We start from the raw sequence: 22,588 nt of genomic DNA, 5'->3' as shown, positions 1-22,588 counted from the left end.
GAAAATTTCCCCCATACAGGGGGCACTGACCTCTCACTGTTTTAATTCTTTGAATTATAGTAAGATTGGTTTACTTTTGTAAAGCTGTTTTGAATTGAGTATCTATGTGACACATTTTAGACCAGTTACTAGAGTTGCAGAAAATAAATATGAAAAAATGAATTTTTATATATTTTCTTTTCACTGGAATATTTCAATTTTTTTCATCATGCACAGGCAGAGAATCTGGTAACATGAAAAGATGTGGTTTAATTTAAACACACATGTTGTTTAAACAGGTCAATCCTCTGGATGTATAATATGTTCCTGAAGGAGCTAATTTCCATAGTGATGCCAGAATATGAGCAATTGATGATAACAATGGGGCCCCTAGAAGTGACTGCAAAATGAACTTGGAAATAAGGTGATTTTGAAGAAGTCATAGACTCTTTGGATCTTGGACAAGAAACCAAAACGTTGGTAGTTGCACTTTATCACATTTATTATTCTTTTTAATTATAATAGGTTTCAATGATACCTCTGAGAATACTGTGAAGATGCTCAATGATGTTTAATCCACTGAAGTACAGTGCAAGCACACACTTTAAGAATTTTAGTGTTTTAATCATTATGAATGGTTGAAAATTAGAATCGCCATTTCACCAAAAAAAAAAAAAAAGCTTCATGATGTCAACTTGTGAATTCGTATCTCAATTTGTAACTTAGATTCTGCGTTTAACTTTTAAAGTATTTACCTTATTTCTAATAAGTATAAAATAGAATTTCCCCAATGACTAAATGTAATTTATTTTTATTACAATCAATTTATTAGTTTCTCTCTGTGTATCCGTTCCCATCAATGAACTTACAATATTTTCAACTATTGCTTGCATCTTACTTGTACACTTATTGGTTAAAAAATGACTTTGAAGTAAGTAGGACTTGAAACACCAAGTTTCCAGACACAGTCTGTTCTCCATGTAAATAATTAGGCATGCAGAAGCAATGGGATTTGGAAACCTTACAGAATTTATCTTTCTGGGACTTTTCCATAATGAGAATGTCAAAGCAATGTGTGCTGTGTTGTTCTTGCTTTGCTATCTTGCAATTCTCTGTGGAAACTTGGTTGTTCTTATTACTATCAGGGGCAGTCACCTTAGTGAGCAACCAATGTATTATTTTCTCAGCTACCTGTCTTTCATGGATGTGTGCTTCACTTCCACAGTGGCCCCGAAATTGATTATAGACTTACTTTTACAATGTAACACGATCTCCTACAATGGCTGCATAGCCCAGTTGTTTTATGCCCACTTCTTTGGTGCCACTGAGATATTTATCTTGGTTGCCATGGCCTATGATCGTTATGTAGCCATTTGCAAACCCCTTTACTACATGATCACCATGAACAGAGAGGTATGCTACATCCTTGTAATAGCCTCAGCTATTGGTGCTTTTATGCACTCACTTGTACATGTATTTATTATTATCAGACTTCCTTTTTGCGGCACCAATGAAATAGACCACTACTTCTGTGACATATTCCCCCTTCTGAAACTGGCCTGCACTGACACAAGACTCCTGGTTATTGTAATCATTACCACTACAGGAGTGCTGTCTATTTTGACCTTTGTTGCCTTGGTCATTTCTTACATCATCATTTTGTCCATCTTGAGGACCAGGTCATCAGAAGGCCGTCGCAAAGCTCTTTCTACCTGTGGCTCACATATCACAGTTGTGTTCATGTTCTTCTTGCCACTCATCTTTACCTATGTCCCAATGGGTGATTCTGTTGGGGATGACAAGGTATTTGCTCTGTTTTACACCATGATTGCCCCACTGTTTAACCCTCTCATCTACACACTGAGGAATACAGACATGAAGAATGCCATGAGGAAGGTTTGGTGCCAAGACAACCTTTTTGAAAGAAAGTGAAGCCTCTGCTTGTGAGCCTTTTTTCCCACTCTTACCCTATATAAAAAAATGAGTGTGAACAACACAGAAAGATAACAAGACAGTGCATAGTCAACAAAATTTGCAAGCCCCAAGAAGATAAGATGCAACTCCATGAGGACGGTGTATAGGGATGAATCAATTAATCAAATCTTTTCCATTTTAGACTATTGGAATATTTTTTGTCCATCATCACAGACAATATTGCTATGGAAAAAGTTATAACTGTATAACTTGACAATTTTACTCTATTTTAGGAAATGGGTATTTTGTCAATAATAGTTGTCATAGACAGAGAAGTCCTAATCATATCATTTCTGGTGCCTTTACTATAGGTAGAAAAATGAATGTGGAAAAGAACAACACTGTATTTGACATATCCATTTGTGCTTTTCTGTACTCATCTTGTGTTTCACAATCTTGTTGTTGAGACTTTATAGATGTAGCTTCTGATATTAGTAGGAGAGAAATCCTCATAGCAAACTCCTCGATCCTCTGGTTCTGTCTTTCCTCCTGTCTTCTACAGTTTTGTTTAAACCTTAGCTCGTGAGTAATCTGTATGTATATCTATTGTGACTGGGCTCCACAACTGCGTTTTCATTGGTTGTTGCTTTCTACATATGGCATATGGGACTATGCTACCAGCAGGGTATAAATAATGGCAATTACGAGTGAGCTCAGACCCTGGGAATCTTGGAGGTCTGAGAGTAACAGGAGTCAAGCTGTATCCTCACTCTCACTGTACCTGCTCTAAAACAGGTAATCATGACATTCTACTGATCATAGGTACTTGGCCACGTAGTTTATCACCTGGAGTTTGTTTCCATACTAATGAGGTATCTAGATAGCCCTGAGCCTCCAGGCAATGCATTTCCCTTCCTGGGTATTCCCTCCCCCAAGAAGTACATACTTTCTAGGTCACCCATATGACTTGTAAGAACCCAAATTTACCTTCAGTGAAGCCAGATCAATTAGCAAGGATCATCTCAGAGAGCTGCTTTGTTATTTTTTTTTGTTTGTTTGTTTTGTTTTTTGTTTTTTTTTAATGAACATTAAGAGGAAAGTCTTGCCTTAAAGAGCAGTGTGTAACACTCCTGAAGCCCTTCTCTCCTCTAGCCCCTCTGGGTCACTTCACCCTCACTTTGTCTTCCCCTCACTTTGTCTTCCCCTCATGGATGCCAAAAGAGAAAGTGTAGGCTTAGATTCCTATCTACCCAGTTACTGACTCTCTCCCTGTAGAGTACTTTTAGCTCCTGGACACCACAGGCAAACAGGAGACTGGAAACCATTGTGGACTCCCAGTTGCAGACTTGCTCTGCTGCTTCCTAGAAGAAAGGCAGACACAGTATATCATGTGCCTGCTACAAAGAGAAGTTTCCTTGCTGAGGCATGAGAACTACACTTTATTTGTGTGTATAAGGGCAAATGATTATATTGTTGTTATAGTTTGTGCTGTTTAGTAAATTAGTAATTGTAGATTCTCCTTCAATAAACTTGACTTCTTTCAGATTGAATAGTTAGCTAGGTTTCCAGTACTAAGGATTATTTCTCTCTTCTTAAGTAGGTCTTAATTTCAGTAAAAGAGTTCTTAGTTAATATGGATAAATTTGTGCCCCTATTGTACCTTTAGGACTATCAGGCCAGGACGGTTGTCAATGTTTATTTGTGTACATTTGGACTCTCAAAATTTTGATTCTGTGTTATTAGAACTTTTATATTATGAATTTTGACACCCCTGTTTAATTGTTACTCAATGCAAATTACAGGAAATATGAATTTTTAACACTCATCCCCTCTTATAAAACATTAATTGAAATGACTATGTACATACAAATCTGACCCTGGGCATTAACTGAGCTCTGGGATCCAGAGCTCTATTCATTAGGCTAGAACCACCAACAGAACTTCTATTATACTTTTGACCTATAATATTTCTTTTAGGCTCATAGGTTACAGACTAGATCTCCAATACTTGTACTCATAAAATGTTCTGCTAAGACTTTGACACTAAAATGATTCCACTCTGATCTAATCTTGCTTCACTGTACCATGTTTTAATATCATTCTGTCACCAGAATTGACTGCCCGTCCTAGTCATATGCCCATGACCATTGACCTAGCTTCTAGAACCAACTCTACAGATACATTTTTTAGGACAGAATGTATACACTGCACACCTTAGCTCCCTGTAGTGCCAGGTATGGAAATACTGTCAGATGTGGATATCTGGCATGCTCTTTTGCTTTATTTAGATAAGGTCATAAATTAGTGAAGAGCTAAGTTTTCCTTAGTTTTGCCTTCATAACCCACCAAATGCTGTTGGCTATTTATGTAGGTTAATAGTAATGAGAAATAGAAGCCATGCTTCCAGATATTAAAAGGCTCCAAACCTAAAAGCCAGGGACAGAATTCACTGTGTGCTCAAGCAAGCAGAATATTGGTCTGGCTATAAGTGTCAACAGTTTAGATTTAACTATTGATAGCTGTATGGAACTCTGTCAGGAACCTTTGATACCTTAGCTTTAAGCAGGATCTTTTACCTTCTTTTTTATCAGTTTCCCAAATTTTCTGTTTCTGTAATTGAGGAACTGTCTCTGAAAGCCCAAGATTTCATATTCTTTCAATGTTACTAGCTCAACTTCCTTCACATTTTTCTCTAGTTTAATTATTTTTTTTGGGGGGGGGTTATAACTACTTAATTTCTTCTCAACATTTTTCTTTAAAGCCTTCAAAACAGGACACACTCAGGATCACAGGTGAGGCCACAGCATCTGCCCCAACACCTGGAATAACTGGCCGCCACAAGGTCCAGCCAGAGACAGGGGTTCCTTCTAGTATGAACCTGTGCCCAGAGCAGACCCCAGGCTCTGGCTTCCTACCCACTCCAACAACACCCAGAGCAAGCTCCAATCCCAGGATATATGATACACAAAGAATCACTGGAGCTCTGACACACCCTGGTTCACAGGTGAGGTCAAAGCATCTGTCCCAGCACCCAGCGTAACTGGACCCCAACAAGAACCAGGGAAACAGGAACCCTTGCCCAGCCAGAGGCACGTGTTCCCTCAGGCTTGCACCTGTGCCTAGACCAGACAAAGGGCTCTGGCTCCCCACCTGCTTCTGCAACTTACAGAGAAAGTATGACTCCAAGAATCTCTGATACAACCAGATCCCAAGATGCCAGTGGCAGCTTTACGGTTCAGAGCTCTGTCACACCCAGGATCTCAGGATCACAGGATTGCAGAATCATAGGATACCAGAGATAACTGGCCTGCCTGGAGTTAGGATATAATCAGGCTAACAGGAGTGACAGGCTCCAATCAGAGACAGCAAGGTCAATTAACATTAGAGATAACCAGATAGCAAGAGGCAATTAAGCAACAGAAACCAATGGCTATTTAAAACATCAGAATTCTTCCACCACACCAAGCCATGGATACCTAAAACACCGGAAAAGAAAGATTCAGACCAAAATCACATCTCATAAACATAATAGAGGACATTTAGTAGGACATAAATAACTCTCCTAAAGAAGTACAAAACAAAGGTTAACAAGTAGAAGACCTTAAAGAGGAAACACATAAGTCTCTTAAAGAAATGAAGGAAAACACAAACTGGTGAACAGAACTGAATAAAACCATCCAGGATACAAAAATGGAATGGAAGCATTAAAGAAAACACAAAGGGAGACAACTCTTGAGATGGAAAACCTAGGAAATAGATCCAGGGTCACAAATGCAAGTATCATCAACAGAATACAAGAGATAGAAGAGAGAATCTCAGGCATAGAAGATACAGAGAAAACATTTATACAACAGTCAAAGAAATTACAAAAAGCTCCAAACTCAAAATATTCAAGAAATCCAGGACACAATAAGAAGACCAAACCTAAAAATAATAGGTATAGAAGAGTGATGATTCTCAACTCAAAGGGTCAACAAAAATCCTTAACAAAATTATAGAAGAAAACTTCTCCATCCTAAAGAAAGAGATGCCTATAAATATACAAGAAACCTACAGAACACCAAACAAATGGAACATGCAAAGAAGTTCCTCATGTCACTTAATGACTAAAATACCAAATGAACAGAACAAAGAAAGAATAGTGACGGCAGTAAGGGGCAAATGTCAAGTAACATATAAAGGAAGACCTATCACAATTGCACCAGACTTTTGAACAGAGACTCTAAAAGGCAGAAGATCTTAGGCAGATGTCATACAGACCATAAGAGAACAAGACTTCCAGCCCAATTTACTATACCCAGCAAAATTCTCAGTTATCATAGAGGGAGAAACAAAGATATTCCATGACAAAACCAAAATATTAAACAATATGGTCCCACCAATCCAGCCCTACAGAGGAAAATAGAAGGAAAACTCCAACACGAGGATGGAAACTAAACCCAAGAAAAAGCAAGAAATTAATCTCACAACAAAACCAGAAGAAGGAAAGCACAGAAGCTTAATTCGACATTTAACAACAAAATAACAGGAAGCAACAATCATCGGTCTTTAAAACATCTCAACATCAATGGGCTAAATTCCTCAATAAAACAAAACAAAACAAACAAAAAAAAACATAGACTAACAGGCTGGATATAAACAGAGCATAGCATTTTGCTGCATACAGGAAACATACCTCAATGACAAAGACAAGCATTACCTCAAAGTAAAAGCCTGGAAAAAATTTTTCTAGGCAAATGGTCCTAAGAAGCAAACTGGAGTAGCAATTGTAGTATTCGATAAAATAGACTTTCAACTGAAAGTTATCAAAAAAGATGGGGAAGGGCACTGCATACACATCAAAAGAAAAATCCCCCAAGAGGAACTCCCACTTATAAACATCTATGCCCCAAATGCAAGGGCAACCACATTTGCAAAAGAATCATTATTGAAGCTGAAAGCATCCATTGTACCTCACATAATAACAGTAGGAGGCTTTAACACCCCATTCTCACCAATGAACAGATAGTGGAAACAGAAAATAAAAAGAGACACAGGAAAACTAACAGAAATTATGAACCAAATGCATTAACGGTATCTATCAAACATTTCACCATAAACAAAAGAATATAATTTCTTCAAGCACCATATGGCACCTTCTCCAAAATTGACCTTATAACTGGACACTAACCAATACAAGAAGATAGAAATAATCCTATTCATATCAATATGACCTAAGGCTGGTCTTCAACAACAACAAAAAGCTACATATACATGAAAGCTAAACAACTCTCTCCTCAATAAATTGTTCAGGAAAAAAAATAAGGAAAGAAATTAAAGACTCTTTAGAATTTCATGAAAATGATGGCACAACATGCCCAAATTTATGGGACACAATGAAAGCAATGCTAAGAGTAAATCTCAGAGCTCTGAGAGCTTCCATAAAGAAATTGGAGAGATCATACACTAGTACCTTAACAGCGCATCTAAAACATCTAGAACAAAAAGAAGCAAATATACTTAAGAGGAGTAGATGGCAGGAAATAATCAAACTCAGGGCTGAAATCAACCAAGTAGAAACAAAGAGAACTATACAGAAAAATAATCAACAGAACCGGGAACTGGTTTTTTGAGAAAATCAACAAGATAGATAAACCCTTAGCCAGACTAACCAGAGGGCACAGAGACAGTATCTAAATTAACAAAATCAGAAATAAAAATGGAAACATAATAACAGAAACTGAAGAAATTTTTAAAAAGCACATCAGATTCACCTACAAAAGCCTATATTCAACAAAACTGTGATATCTTGATGAAATGGGTTATTTTATAGAAAGATACCAGGCACCAAAGTTAAATCAGAATCAGATAAACTATCTAAACAGTCCCATAACCTCTAAGGAAATAGACGCAGTCATTAAAAGTCTCCCAAACAGGACAAGTACCTGATGGGTTTAGTGTCGAATCCTATCCGACCTTGAAAGAAGATCTAATCCTATTATTTCTCAAACTCTTTCATAAAATAGATATAGAAGGAACACTACCCAGTACTTTCTATGAAGCCACAGTTACACTAGCACTTAAACCACAGGAGACCTAAAAAAAGAAAGAGAACTTGAGATCAATTCGCCTCATGAGTATTGATTGAAAAATACTCAATAAAATTCGTACAAATTGAATCCAAGAACACATCAAAATGATCATTCCCCATGATTGAGTAGGCCTTATCTCAGTGATGCTGGGATGGTTAAATATACAGAAATTTACCAACGTAATCCACTGTATAAAGATATTCAAACATAAATCTACATGATCATCTCATTAGATGCTGAAAATGCCTTTGTCAAAATACAAACCCCTTCATGTTAAAAGTATTGGAGAGATCAGGAATTAAAGGTCCATACCTAAATATAAAGAATCAACACACAACAATCCAATAGCCAAAATCAAACTAAATGTTTGAAACTTGAAGCAATCCCACTGAAATCAGACAAGACGTGACTGCCCACTCTCACCCTATCTACTCAGTACAGTCCTTGAAATGCTAGCCAGAGGAGTTAGGCAACAAAAAAGGCCAAAGGGATATAAATTGGAAAGGAGGAGTAATGATGTCAACATTTGAGGATGATATGATAGTATAAATATGTGACCCCCCAAAAAAATTTGCACAAGAGATCTTCTACAGATGATTAAAAAAAAAAAAAAAACTTCAGCAATGTGACTAGTTTCAAAATTAACTCTAACAAATCAGTCACTTTCCTAAATGGGTGGAGAAAGAAATCAGGGAAATGACACCATTTACAATAGTCACAAATAATATGAAATTCTTGATATGACATTATCTAAACCAGTGAAAGATCTGTATGACAAGAACTTCAAGTCTCTGAAGAAAGAAACTGAAAAAGACCTCAGAAGATGGAAAGATCTCTCATGGTCATAGATTGGCAGGATTAACATAGTAAAAACAGCAATCTCACCAAAAGCAATCTACAAACTCAATGCAATCTCCATCAAAATTCCAGAGATAGAAAGAGGAGTTTTCAAAGTTATCTGGAATGAAAAGAAAACAAACAACAAAATAGGATAGCAAAAACCATTCTTATCAATGAAAATATGTTCAAGGTGTTTTAGTTAGGGTCTTATTGCTGTGAACAGACACCATGACCAATATAAGTTTTATAAGGGACAAAATTTAATTGGGGCTGACTTACAGGTTCAGAGGTTCAGTCCATTATCATCAATGTGAGAGCATAGCAGCATCACAGCATCCAGGCAGGCATGGTGCAGGAGGAGCTGAGCTCTACATCTTCATCTGAAGGAAGCCGGGAACTGTCTGAACATCCCCAAGCAGCTAGGAGGAGGGTCTCCAAGCCCACTCCCTCAGTGACACACTTCCTCCAACAAGGTCACACCTTCTAGCTGTGCCACTCCTTGGGCCAAGCACATGAAAACCATCACACAAGGAAATTACCATCCCGGACCTAAAGCTACAATACAGAGCAATAGCGATAAAAAACCTTCTGCTATTTGTGCATAGACAGTCATTTTGATCAATTGGATAGAATTGAAACCCAGAAATGAGCCTACATACCTATGATCAATTGATCTTTGACAAAGGAGCTAAAACCATTTTGTGGAAAAAAGACAGCCCTATAGGCCCCTGAAAGAGTGAGATACAGATATGTGTACCTAATCAATGAACAGAAGTTGCTGATCCTTCTGGTTGAGTTAGGGAAAAGTTGTAGGAAGCTGAGGAAGAATGCAACCCTGTAGGAAGACCAGCAGTCTCAATTAACCTTGACCCCTGAGCTCTCGCAGACAATGGATCACCAACTAGGCTGCACATATCAGCTGAGATAAGGCCCCCAACACATGTACAGCAGAGAACTCCTGGATCTGTGTTCAGTCAGAGAAGATACACCTAACCTTCAAGATATTGGTTGCCCCAGGAAGTTTAGAGGGCTGGTGGAGTGGGGTAGGGCCAAATTTGTGAGGTGGCAGGTTGGGGGAGGAGGTATGCGATATGGAACAGTTGGGATGTAGACTGAGAGTGAAATAAATTTTGAAGTGCAAAAATAATAATACAAATAAATAAATAAATAAATAAATAAATAAATAAGAAAAAGAAGAAAGATAGCATTTTCAATAACTGGTGCTAGTTCAGCTGGCAGTCTGCAAGTAGAAGAATGCAAATTGATCCACTTTTTTATTTTTAATTATTTTATTTTTTTACATATGAAATATTGTCCCCCTATCCTCTTGCCAAAGTCCTTCACCCCCATCCCTTTGCCTCTGAGAGGGTGCTTCCCGTGCCTGGCATGTCTCTTCCTTCCTGCATGAAGTCTCCAAAGATGAGGCTTATCTTCTTGCAGTCTTCTGCTACATATGTGCCTGGAGCCTTGGACCAGCCCATGTGTGCTCTTTTGTTTGTGGCTCAGTCTCTGGAGCTTTGAGAGGTTCAGGTTAGTTGATGCTGTTAGCCTTCCTATGGGGTTGCCATCTCCTTTAACTCCTTCAATCCATACCCTAACTCTTCCATAGGGGTCCCCAAACTCAGTCCAATGTTTGGCTGTAACTATTTCCATTTATTTCAGAGGACAATCAGTAATAGGGTCAGGGTTGGTTGCTTGCACTTGGGCCAATTGCTTCAAGGGCCTTTGGTCTTGTGGTCTCTGTTCCATTTTTGTCCTTGCATTTCTTTTAGACAAAAACAATTCTGGTTTACAGTTTTGACCTCATCACTCCACTGGGAGCCCTGTTTTTTTACTGGAAGTAGACTGTTCAAGGTTCCATTTCCCTAATGTTGTACATTTGGCTAAAGTCACTCACACTGACTCCTGTTCCTCTCATATCCAAGATCTCTGAAACTTTCTAGAGGTTCCACCCTCCCACCTTCACCTCTGATAGCCCCCTATTTCTGCAAACTCTCCTGGCCCTCTGAGCTTCTCTCCTGTCTCCCCCATACCTGATCCTGCCCACCTTTTCACCTCTCCCCTCTCCCACCCAGTTCCCTTTGTCCCTCTGCCTCCCATGATTAGTTTGTTCCCCCTTCTAAGTGGAATTGAAGTACCTCACTTGTGCCTTTCTTCTTGGTAAATTTCTTACTGTCTGTGGGCTAGATCATGAATCATGGATATTCTGTGCTTTTTCTTTTTTGCCAAATATCCATTTATCAGTAAGTACATACCATGCATGTCCTTTTGAATCTTGTTTACCTCATGATGGCAGCGTTAAGTGTCTTCATAAAGAAATTGGAGATATCCTACACTAGTCTTATATATATATATATTTTAAATTATGTAATCTATAAAAACGAAAACAAAATAATTTTCTGTTTGTCTCTGTAGCCCATACTTTAACCTGGTTATTTAATTTTCTGGAGCTTCTCTTTAGGTTTTCTTGTTTTTTTGTATATTTTTAATATTAGTCCTCTATCAGATATAGGGTTGGTAAAGATTTTTTTTCCCAATCTGTAGGTTGCCCTTTTGTTCTATCTATCAGATTACCACATACTAAGGCTGGACTTAAATAAAAAGAAAAACAACATGAAGCACACATACTTATGGAAAATAAGCAACTCTCTTCTCAATGATAACTTTGTCAGGGAAGAAATACAGAAAGAAATTAAAGACTCCCTGGTCATCGATGAAAATAAAGATACAGTATAACCAAACTTATGGGACATGATGAAAGTAGAGTTAAGAGAAAAATTCACAGCACTAAGTGTCTTCATAAAGAAATTGGAGATATCCTACACTAGCAACTTAACAGCATACCCAAAAGTTCTAGAACAGAAGAAGCAAACACACCCAAGAGGATTAGTCAGCAAATAGTCAAACTCGAGGCTGACACCAATTACTTTGAAACAAAGTGAACAATACAAAAAAATCAATAAAACCAACAGATGGTTCTGAGAGAAATTCAACAAGTTAGAAAAACCCCAAAAGGCATAGAAACCATATCCAAATTAAGAAAATCAGAAATGAAAAGGGAGAGATAACAACAGAAACTGAGGAAATTAAAAAAAATCATCACATCTTACCACAAAAGTCTATACGCAAGAAAACTGGAAAATCTAGATGAAATATTTGATTATCTACCCAGATACTACATACCAAAATTAAATAAAGAGCAGGTGAACTATTTAAACATTCCCATAACCCTCAAAGAAATAGAATCAATAGAATTAATCACTAAATACCTTCAAAGCTCCCTTCCCTCAAAAAAACCCAAGGTAGGTGGTTTTAGTGCAAAAGTCTATCAGATATTCAAAGAAGAGCCAATACCAATACTTCTCAAACTATTCCATAAAATAGAAACAGAAAGAACACTTCCTAATACATTCTATGAATCTGTACTTACTCAAATAGCTAAATCTCACAAAAGCCCCAACAAGAAATGAGAATTTCAGGCCAACTTTGCTAAAAATCCTCACAAACCAAATCAAGACTACATCGTAAAAAATCATTCACCACAATACAGTAGGCTTCATCCCAGGGATGCAGGGATAGTTCAATATATAAAAATCCAACAATGTAATTCTATTATATAAATAGGCTCAAAGAAAAAGTCACATGATCATTTCATTAGATGCTGAAAACGTCTTTGTCAATATCCAACACCCCTGTATGTTAATAGACTTGGAGAGTTCAGGAATTCATGACAAACACCTAAAAATAACCAATGCAATATACAACAAACAAACAGATAACATCAAATTAAATGGACAGTCACTTGAAGCATTCACAGTAAACTCAAGGACCAGACAAGGCTGCCCATTCCCTCCCTACTTATTCTATATAGTACTCTTAAGTACTACTAGAGAAATTATACAACAAAAGTAAGTCAAAGAGATACTGCAAATTGAAAAGGAAGAAACCAAGGTATCACCATTGGCAGAAAATATGATAATATACATAAGTGACCCCCAAAATTCTACCTGAGAACTCCAAAAGTTGATAAACAACTTCTAACTCAAACAAATCTGTCCCCTTTAATTACACAAAGGATAATTGGGCTAAGAAAGAAATTATGAAAACAACATCCTTCATAATAGTCACAAATAATATATAATTTCTTGGTGTAACTCTAACCAAGCAAGTGAAAGATCTGTATGGCAAGAACTTCAAGTCCCATAAGAAAGAAATAGAAGAAAATCTTAGAAGATGGAAAGATCTCCCATGCTCATGGATTGATAGAATTAACAGAGTGAAAATGGCCATCTTACCAAAAGCAATTTATAGATTCAGTGCAATCCCTATCAATATTACAACTCAATTCTTCACAGAGATGGAAGAGCATTTCTCAACTTCATATGGAATAACAAAATAACAAAAATAGCCAACATAGTTCTCAACAATACAAGAAATTTTGGGGCAAATCACCATCCCTGACCTCAAGCTGTATTACAGAGCAACAGTGATTAAAACCTCATGGTAATGATACAGAGATAGACAGGATGATCAGGATAATCGAATGGAAGACTCAACAATAAACACACACACACACCTAGGGACACTTGATCTCTGACAAAGGACCTAAAACCATACAGGGAAAAAAAGAAAGCATCTTTGACATATGGTACTGATCTAACTGTCAGGCTGCACAAAGAAGAATACAAATTGATCCATATTTATCATCTTGCACAAACCTCAAGTCCAAGGGGATCAAGGAACTGAATATAAAACAGAATATTCTGAATCTAACAGAAGAGAAAGTGGGAAATATACTTGAATGCATTGGCATAGGGAAAATTTCTTGAACAGAACACCAACGGCTTAGGTTCTAAGACCAAAAATCAATACACAAGACATCATGAAATGGAAAAGCATCTGTAAGGCAAATTGATCCATTCTTCTTTTCTTGTACAAAGTTCCATTTAAGTGGTTCAAGGAACTCTACATAAAACCAGATATGATGAGTTTAATAGAGTGGGAAAGAACCTTAAACACATTGGCACAAGGGAAAATTTCCTGAACAGAATACCAAATGGCTTATGTTCTAAAACCAACAGTTGACAAATGGGACCTCATAAAATATAAAAACTTCTTTAAACCTATGGACACTCTCAACAGGACAAAACAACAACCCACAGATTGGGAAAAGATTTTTACCAATCCTATATCTGATATAATGATAACATCAAGAATATATATTTAAAAAAAACTCAAGAAGTTTGACTCCAGAGAACCAAATAACTCTATCAAAAATGGGGTACAGAGCTCAACAGAGAACTTTCAACTGAGGAATCATGAGTATCTAAGAAGCACTTAAAGAAATGTTCAACATCTTTAGACATCAGGAAAATGCAAATCAAAATGACCCTAAGATTCCATTTTACACAAATCAGAATGACTAATATAAAAAACACAGATGACAGTAGATGCTGATGTGGATATGAAAAAGAGGAACACTCCTCCATTGTTAATAGAATTGGAAGCTGGTAAAACCACTGTGGAAATCAGACTGGTACTTCAGAAAATTGGACATGGTACTATCTGAGGACCCAGTTATACCACTCCTGGGCGTATACCCAAAATATGCTCCAACATATAACAAGAACACATGCTCCACTGTGTTCATAGCAGCCTTATTTATAATAGCCAGAAACTTGAAACAAACCAGAAGTCCTTTAACTGAGCAACAGATAATGTTACCGCATTGCACAATGCAGTGAAGTACTTCTCACTTATTGAAGACAACGACTTCATGAAATCCATCCCCAAATGGATGGAACTAGAAAATATCCTGAGTGAGGTAACCCAGTCACAAAAGAAGACACATGATATGCACTTACTGATAAGTAGATATTAGCCATAAAGAAGCTTGGAACACCCAAGATATCTCAAGAAACATTTGAAACCCAAGAAAAAAGAAGACCAAAGTGTAGATGTTACAGTTCTACTTAGAAGGGAAAAATAATCTTGGGAAGCATAAGGAGAGCAGGATCTGGGAAGGTGAGCGGATGGGGAGGGAAAATAAGGGTCAGGTTCAGGTAACAGAGGAAATGGGGGAGATGTACAGAGTGTCAGGAATTTGAAAGGAGGTGTGTAGTAGTGAGGCAGAGAGAACTGCTTGTAACTATTAGAAAGTCCTAGATGCCAGGGGCCCAAAAGATTCCCAGAACCCAACTGGGAGGATATTAGCCAAAATACCTAACAAAGTATAAAGTGTTTCTACCTAGAACATATCCAGTAGATAGGCATTTTTGAGGAGGATGGGTCCCCTCCTCAAAAATATTAATCCAGAAATACTCCTATCAAAAGGAAATGCAGGGACAAAAAGTGGAGCAGAGAATAAAGGAAATGCCATCCAGAGATTGCAGCACCTAGGGATCCATCCCATCTACAGATACCAAACCCAGACAGTATTGTGAAGCACTTACTGACAGGAGTGAGGTTAAGTTGTCGCCTGAGAGGCTCTACCAGAGCCTCAGTGACACATATCGGGATGTGAACAGCCAAATATTGGGCTGATTACAAGGACCCCAAAGGAGAAGTTAGGGCAAAGTCTGAACGAGCTGAAGGGGTTTGCAACCCCATAGGCAGAACAACAATATCAACCAATCAGACGCCCCAAAGCTCCCAGGGACTAAACCACCAACCAAAGAGTACACATTGGGGGTGGGTGGGCACATAACTTTAGCTAGCAGAGGATTGTTTTATTGAGAATCACAGGGAGGGAAGTCCCTTGTATCCTGTGGAAGCTCTTTGGGTAGAGGAATGCTAGTACAGGAGTGGGTGGGTGGATGGGGGAATACACTCCTAGAGGCAGGTGGGAAGGTGAGGGGATGGCAGGTTTGTGGAGGCTAAACTGTTGAAGAGTAAAATATTTGAAAAGTAAATAAACAAAAACATAATTATTGTAACTAATTATAATTACTACCTATATTATAACTAAATTTTAACTAATTTATCCCTACCCTTTTTATTCAAAACCTTCAAAATTCATTTTGCCTTTTTTCCTCACAGTTCCTTCCGCCTGACAGATCACCAACTTGTCTGCCCCTCTGAAGACCACATAGTCTGAAGGACTTCCAATCAGTTCTGCTACATGCAGAGAAACAAACCTCTCAGTCTGAAGTCCTCACAGGAGAACAGCTACACACAGGACAAAGGTTTGACTCTTCCTGTGAACACCCAAAAGTCTAAAGGCCTCCCAGGAGATCTCCTACACACAGGGCAACAGATCATCAGCTTGTCAGCTCCTCTGAACAAGCCACAGTCTGAAGATCTCCAGGAGATCAGCAGGATGCAGGCAACAGATCAGGAGCTTGGCTGCCCCTCTGAAGACTACAGGGTCTGAAGGGCTCACAAGAGGATTGCTATATCCAGGGTCATGGGTCTACCAGGAGAACTGCAGCAACCCAAGGAAACAGGAGACAGGCAATAGACAAAGACACCCAGGGCAGTTAATCCTGGAGATAAGCAGAAGGTGAGAGGTAAGAGCAAGACCATAATCAAGAGAAGCCAATATACTTTGGCATCATCAGAATCCAGTTCTCCCAACACAGCAAACTTTAGATACACCAACTTACTGAAAACAAAGATGCTGACTTAGTACCCTGTCTCATCAAAGGAGTAGAATCCTTTAAGGAGGATATAAGTAATTCACTAAAAGAAATACAGGGAAACACAGGTAAAAGACATTGAACAAAGAGGTAGAAGACCTAAAAGTGAAAGTAGAAACAATAAAGAGAGCACAAATGGAAACAACATGGAAATGGAAAACTTAGGAAACAGGACTTATGTAAGCATCACCAACAGAATACAAGAGATAGAACAGAGAATCTCAGGTACAGAAGATACTGTAAAAGATATTGACATAACTGTCAAAGAAAATTCAAAACAGAAGAAAACTTCTAACCCAAAACATCAATGAAATCCAGGACACAATAAAAAGACCAAAACTAAGAATAATAATCTTAAACAAAATTAAAAACGTAAGAAATTATCTTAAACAAAATTAGAGAAGAAAACTCCCCAACCTAATGATAAAGATGACCATAAGTATACAAGAAGTTTATTCATAGGCAAATGGATGGAACTGGAAAATATCATCCTGAGTGAGGTAGCCCAATCACAGAAAAACACACATGTTATGCACTGATGGGTAAGTGGATATTAGCCCAAGAGCTCAAATTATCCTAGATGCACAGAACATATGAAACTCAAAATGCGAATGCTTCACTCCTTCTTTAAAAGAGGAACAAGAATACCTTTGGCAGGGTATAGGGAGGCAAAGTTTAGAACAGAGGCTGAAGGAACGCCCATTCAGAGCCTACCCCACATGTGGCCCATATATATATAGCCACCAAACTAGATAAGATGGATGAAGCAAAGAAGTGCAAGCTGACAGGAACTGAATGTAGATCTCTCCTGAGAGACACAGCCAAAATATGGCAAATACATAGGTGAATGCCAGAAGCAAACCACTGAACTGGGAATGGGACCACTGTTGATGGAATCAGAGAAAGGACTGAAAGAGCTTGAAGGGGCTAGAGACCTCATATGAACAACAATGCCAAGCAACCAGAGCTTACAGAGACTAAGTCACTACCCCAAAACTATACATGGACTGACCCTGGGCTTCAACCACATAGGTAGCAATGAATAGCCCAGTAAGGGCACCAATGGAAGGGGAAGCCCCAGGTCCTGCCAAGACTGAACCCCCAGTGAACATGATTGTTGGGGGGAAGATGGGGAGGGGAACACCCATACAGAAGGGAGAGGGAGGGGTTAGGGTGATGTTGGCCTGGAAACCTGGAAAGGGAATAACATTTGAAATGTAAATAAGAAATACCCAATTTAATAAAGATGGAGAGAAAAAAAAAGAAGTTTATGGAAAACCAAATAGATTGGACCAGAAAAGGAAATCTTCTGGTCATGTAATAATAAAAACACTAAATTCACAGAACAAAGAAAGAATATTAAAAGCTGTAAAGGAAAAGAAGCCAAATAACCTATACAGGCAGACAAATTAGAATGGCATCACTGGTTACTATGTCCAGCAAAACTCTCAATCAGAATATATTGAAAAGCCAAAATATTTCAGGATAAAACCAAATTTAAACAATACCTATTAACCAATCCACCCCTACAGAGGATCCCAGAAGGAAAATTCCAACACAAGTAGGGTACTTATACCAAAGAAATATCAAGATAGTAATCATCTCACAACAAAGGCCAAAGGAATCACATTCACACAATGCAACCTACAACAACAAATATAACAGGAATTAACAATCATCTGTCTTTAATATCTCTCAACATCAGTGGACTCAATTCTCCAATAAATAGATATAAGCTAACAGAATCGATAAGCAAACAGGACCCAATATATTCCTTCACACTAGAAAATCACTTCCATAACAGAGATAGACACTGTAGCAGAGTAAAAGTCTGGAAGAAAGGCTTCCAAAAAAAATTGGCAAGAAAAAAATCTTGAGTTGCCATTCTAATATTCAATAAAATAGCCTTTCATCCAAAAGTTTTTAAGCGAGATAGCAAAGAACACTTTATATTCATCAAAGGAAAAACCCAAGAAAAAGTCCCAATTCTGAACATCTATGCAACAAATACAAGGGCACCCGCATTTATAAAAGAACCTTTACTAGAGCTCAGAACACACATTGAACCCCACACTATAATAGTGGGAGCATTCAACAGCGTACTCTCACTAATGGTCAAGTCCTTGAAACAAAAACTAAACACGTGAAACTAATACAGGTAGTGAGTCAAACAGATTTAACAGGTATTTATAGAACAATTCACCCTAAATCAAAAGAATAAAGCTTCTTCTCAGCACCTCATTGTATCATCTCCAAAATAAACCATAGAATTGGTCACAAAACAAGCCTCGAAAAATATGAGAAGATTTAAATAATCCCATGTATCCTATCAGATACAGACTATAGCTAAACTTCAATAACAACAAAGACAACAGAAAACCCACATACTGACGGAACAACTTCTATACTCAATGAAAACTTGATCAGGGAAGAAAATAGTTGTCTCCTGAGAGGCTGTGCCCAAGCCTGACAAATACAGCAGCCTTGTTTATTATAGCCAGACGCTGAAAAGGACCCAGATCTCCTTTAACAGAAGAAGGGATACAGAAAATGTACATTTACAAAATGTAGTACTAATCAGATATTAAAAACAATTACTTCATGAAATTCTTAGGCCAAAGGATGGAACTGAATATATAATTCTGAGTAAGGACACCCATCACAAAAGAACACACATGGTATGCACTCACTGATAAGTGGCTACTAGCCAAAAAGCTTGGAATACCCAAGATACAATTTACAGAACACATGAAGCTCAAGAAAAGGAAAGACAAAAGTCTGTATGCTTCAGTACTTTTTAGAAGGGGGAATAAAATATTCACAGGAGGGAATATGAAGACAAGTATGGAGCAGATACTGAAGGAAAGTCCATCCAGAGACTGCCACACATGCAGTCATCAAATACAGTCACTATAGGGGCTGCCAAGAGGTGCATGATGACAGGAACTTAATATAGCTGCCTCCTGAAAGACTTTGCCAGAACCTGACAAGTGCAGAGCTGAGTGCTTGTAGCCAACTATTAGACTGAGAACAGGGTCCCCAATTGGGGTGTTAGAGGAAGGACTGAGGTAACTGAGGGGATTTGCAACCCCATAGGAAGAACAACAGTATCAACCCACCAGATACCACAGAGTTTCCAGGAATTAAACCACCAACCAAAGAACACACATGGAGGAACCCTTGTCTCCAGCAACACATGTAGTAGAGGATGGGCCTTGTTGGACATCAATGGTAGGAGAGGACCTTGGTCCTGTGAAGGCTTGATGCCCTAGTAAAGGGGAAAGCCAGAATGGGGATGTGGGATAGAGTGGGTGGGTGGGTGGGGGAGCAGCTTCATTTAGACAGGGGCAGGGGATGGAATGGTAGGTTTTCAGAGGGGAAACTGGGAAAGGGGATAACATTTGAAATGTAAATAAAGAAAATATCCACTAAAAGAAAAAAGCAGAAATAAAGAAATTAAAGAGTTCGTAGATTTAAATGAAAATGACGGCACGACATACCCAAACTTATAGGACACAAGGAAAGCAGTGTTAAAAGGAAAATTCATAGGACTAAGAGCCTTCATAAAAAAAAAAGCTGGAGAGATCCTACGCTGAAAACTTAATAGCACACCTGAGGACAGTCCTGTAACAAAATGAAGGAAACAGAATCAAGAGGAGTAGATGGGATGAAATGGTCAAACTCGGGGCCAAAATCAACCAAATAGAGACAAAGAGCTGTATACGAAGAGTTCACAAAACCCAAAGTTGCTTCTTGAGAAAATCAACAATACATATAAATCTCTAGTCAAAGTTACTAAAGGGTATATAGACATTATAGAAATTATCAAGATCAGAAATCGAAAGGGATACCTAACAACAGAAACTGTAAACATTAAAAAAAAATCGGATACCACTGCAAAAGCAAGAGTATAGAAATCTTCAAATCCTTAATGTTCATGGACTTACAATCCAAAACAACCCTGAGATTCCACCTTACACCAATCAGTATGGCTAAGATAAAAAAAAACCTCAGGTGACAGCACATGCTGATGAGAATGCGGAAAAAGAGAAACATTCTCCATTGCTGGTGTAATTGCAAACTTGTACAACCACTCTGGAAATCAATCTGGACGTTCTTTAGAAAGTTGAAAATAGATCTACCTGAATACCCAAATATACCAGTCTTGGTAATATACTCAGAAGATCTCCCACAATACCACAGGGGCACATATTCCATTATATTTACTGCGACCTTGTTTGTGATAATCAGAAGCTAGAAACAACCTAGATGTCATACTAGGGAATAATAGTTACAGAAAATATGGTTCATTTACAAAATGGAATACTGCTCAGGTATTTAGAATAAGGATATCATGCTTTTTGCAGGTAAGTGGGTGGAACTAACAAAATCATCCTGAGTGAAGTAACTCAGACCCAAATGGATATGGGATGAACTCATTTCTAAGTGGATATTAATTAAAAGTTACAGAATATGCAGGATTCAATCTATAGATCTGAAGAAGGTAAACATGCCAAAGGGCCCAAGTGTTGATGATTTGCTCTCACTGGGGAGGGAGAGCACAGCAATCACTGGAGGGCTGAGGGAGTGAGGGACCTGGGTTGGAAAGGTGACAGGGAGGGGAAGAGGATCAGGTATTAGGAGGGGGAATGAGACTAAAGCCCTGAGGGACAGCAGAAAGAATGGAAATAGGCAACCTCAGAAGGTAGGTGGTGGGGGGAGGGACTCTCTGGAATGTACCAGAAACCAGGGAGGTAAGAGATCCTCAGGTTTCAAAGGGAGGGAACTTAGATGAAATGCCCTGCAGTGAGGAAAGGGAACTAAAAAGTCCACCTCCAGTAGAAAAACAGTATCAAGTGGAGGGATGAGGTTGCTATCCCACAGTCAAAAACTCTGATCCAGAATTGTTCCTGTCTGAAAGAAGTACAGGAACAAATATGGGAGAAGAGCCTTAAAAAAAAGCAGTTCCAGTGACAGGCCCAAATGGGATCCAGCTGAGGGGAAGGAAGCAAGGCCAGGCACTGTTGCTGATGCTATAGTATGCTTACAAACAGGGCCCTATTAAGACTGCCCTCCACAAAGTCCAACAAGCAGCTGAAATGAGTCAGATGCAGATAGTTACACCCAATGAATGAACGGAAGCTGGAGACTCGTGTGGTTGAATTAATAAAAAGCTGGAAGAAGCTGAAGAGGAGGGTAACCTTATAGGTCATCCAGCCGTCTCAAATAACCTGGAACCCCATAATCTGTCAGATGCTTAGCCACCAACCAGAAATTATACACCAGCTGATATGAGGTCCCCAACACATATACAGTAGAAGACTATTGGATCTGGACTTAGAAAAGATGCACCTAACACTTGAGAGACTTGGGGACCCAGGGAGTGCAGATCCTCTTAAGATTGGGGAAGAGGGGAGAACAGGTGGGATATGGGACAGTTGGTGGGTGGACTGGGAGGGGTCTAAAGTCTGGACACTAAAAAAAATATTAAATAATAAAGAAAAAGGGAGATTACTGTCACATTTCTTTACAGATATACTGCAGAATACACATTTGATGAAGTATTAATACCTAGCTAACATGTGAAACAAATAATTAAGTATCCACAAAAAACACCCTAAATCCATGAACTGAAATAGACAAATTTTCCCATTTTTCAGAAGGATATTTAATAAAAATAATAGAAATTAGCTATACATAAAGAACTTAAGGCAATGGAATAAAGTTTGGAGCAGATTTGTCATGGAAAAACACACCAATTTGTAGTTCAATATCAAATGGTCTATCATAAAATATAGATAAAAGTGACATTATATGTACTCAATAAGTTATATTTGCAATATATGTGTATATACAAATACAAATATTACGCAAAAATAATCACTGAAAGACTAAGGCATGACTTGAAGGGACTGTAGAGAGGGGACAATAGAAGGGTTTAGAGGAATAACTGGAAGGGAAATTTTAATCTCAAAAATAAAATAAAATGGTTTACCAGGAGTCCCAAACCCGCGGATCCCGGCCCACAGCAGCTCTCTGCTCCCAAACCGCGTGGGAGAGAGAACTCACCGCCTGGTCAGGGGGGCACTCCTGAGGCTGCAGAGTGGAAGACACCACCAACACTGCCCACCCCTGCCCACATCCCTG

The 22,588-nt window shown here is 38.4% G+C and overlaps 3 protein-coding genes across 3 annotated transcripts in view; 1 reads left to right on the top strand and 2 right to left on the bottom strand.

Annotated features, from left to right (window-relative positions):
• The window catches only part of Or4c105 (olfactory receptor family 4 subfamily C member 105), an 85,395-nt gene that overhangs the window by 62,349 nt on the left and 458 nt on the right, over window positions 1–22,588 (bottom strand). The window lies entirely within an intron of this gene.
• The window catches only part of Or4c11 (olfactory receptor family 4 subfamily C member 11), a 102,461-nt gene that overhangs the window by 79,451 nt on the left and 422 nt on the right, over window positions 1–22,588 (bottom strand). The window lies entirely within an intron of this gene.
• Window positions 985–1,911, top strand: Or4p23 (olfactory receptor family 4 subfamily P member 23). Its single transcript, XM_087655339.1, has one exon. It carries the CDS (start codon window positions 985–987, stop codon window positions 1,909–1,911), a length of 927 nt encoding a protein of 308 aa, XP_087511465.1.

This window comes from Rattus norvegicus, chromosome 3 (assembly GCF_021556685.1).
Source record: "Rattus norvegicus strain SHRSP/BbbUtx chromosome 3, alternate assembly SHRSP_T2T, whole genome shotgun sequence".
Lineage (NCBI taxonomy): Eukaryota > Metazoa > Chordata > Mammalia > Rodentia > Muridae > Rattus > Rattus norvegicus.
The sequence above is the reverse complement of the archived record's forward strand: the minus strand, read 5'-3'. Positions and strand labels throughout refer to the sequence as shown.

Coding starts and splice junctions, on each gene's coding strand:
- Or4p23 (XM_087655339.1), top strand. CDS start 985: ATGGGATTTGGAAACCTTACAGAATTTATCTTTCTGGGACTTTTCCAT.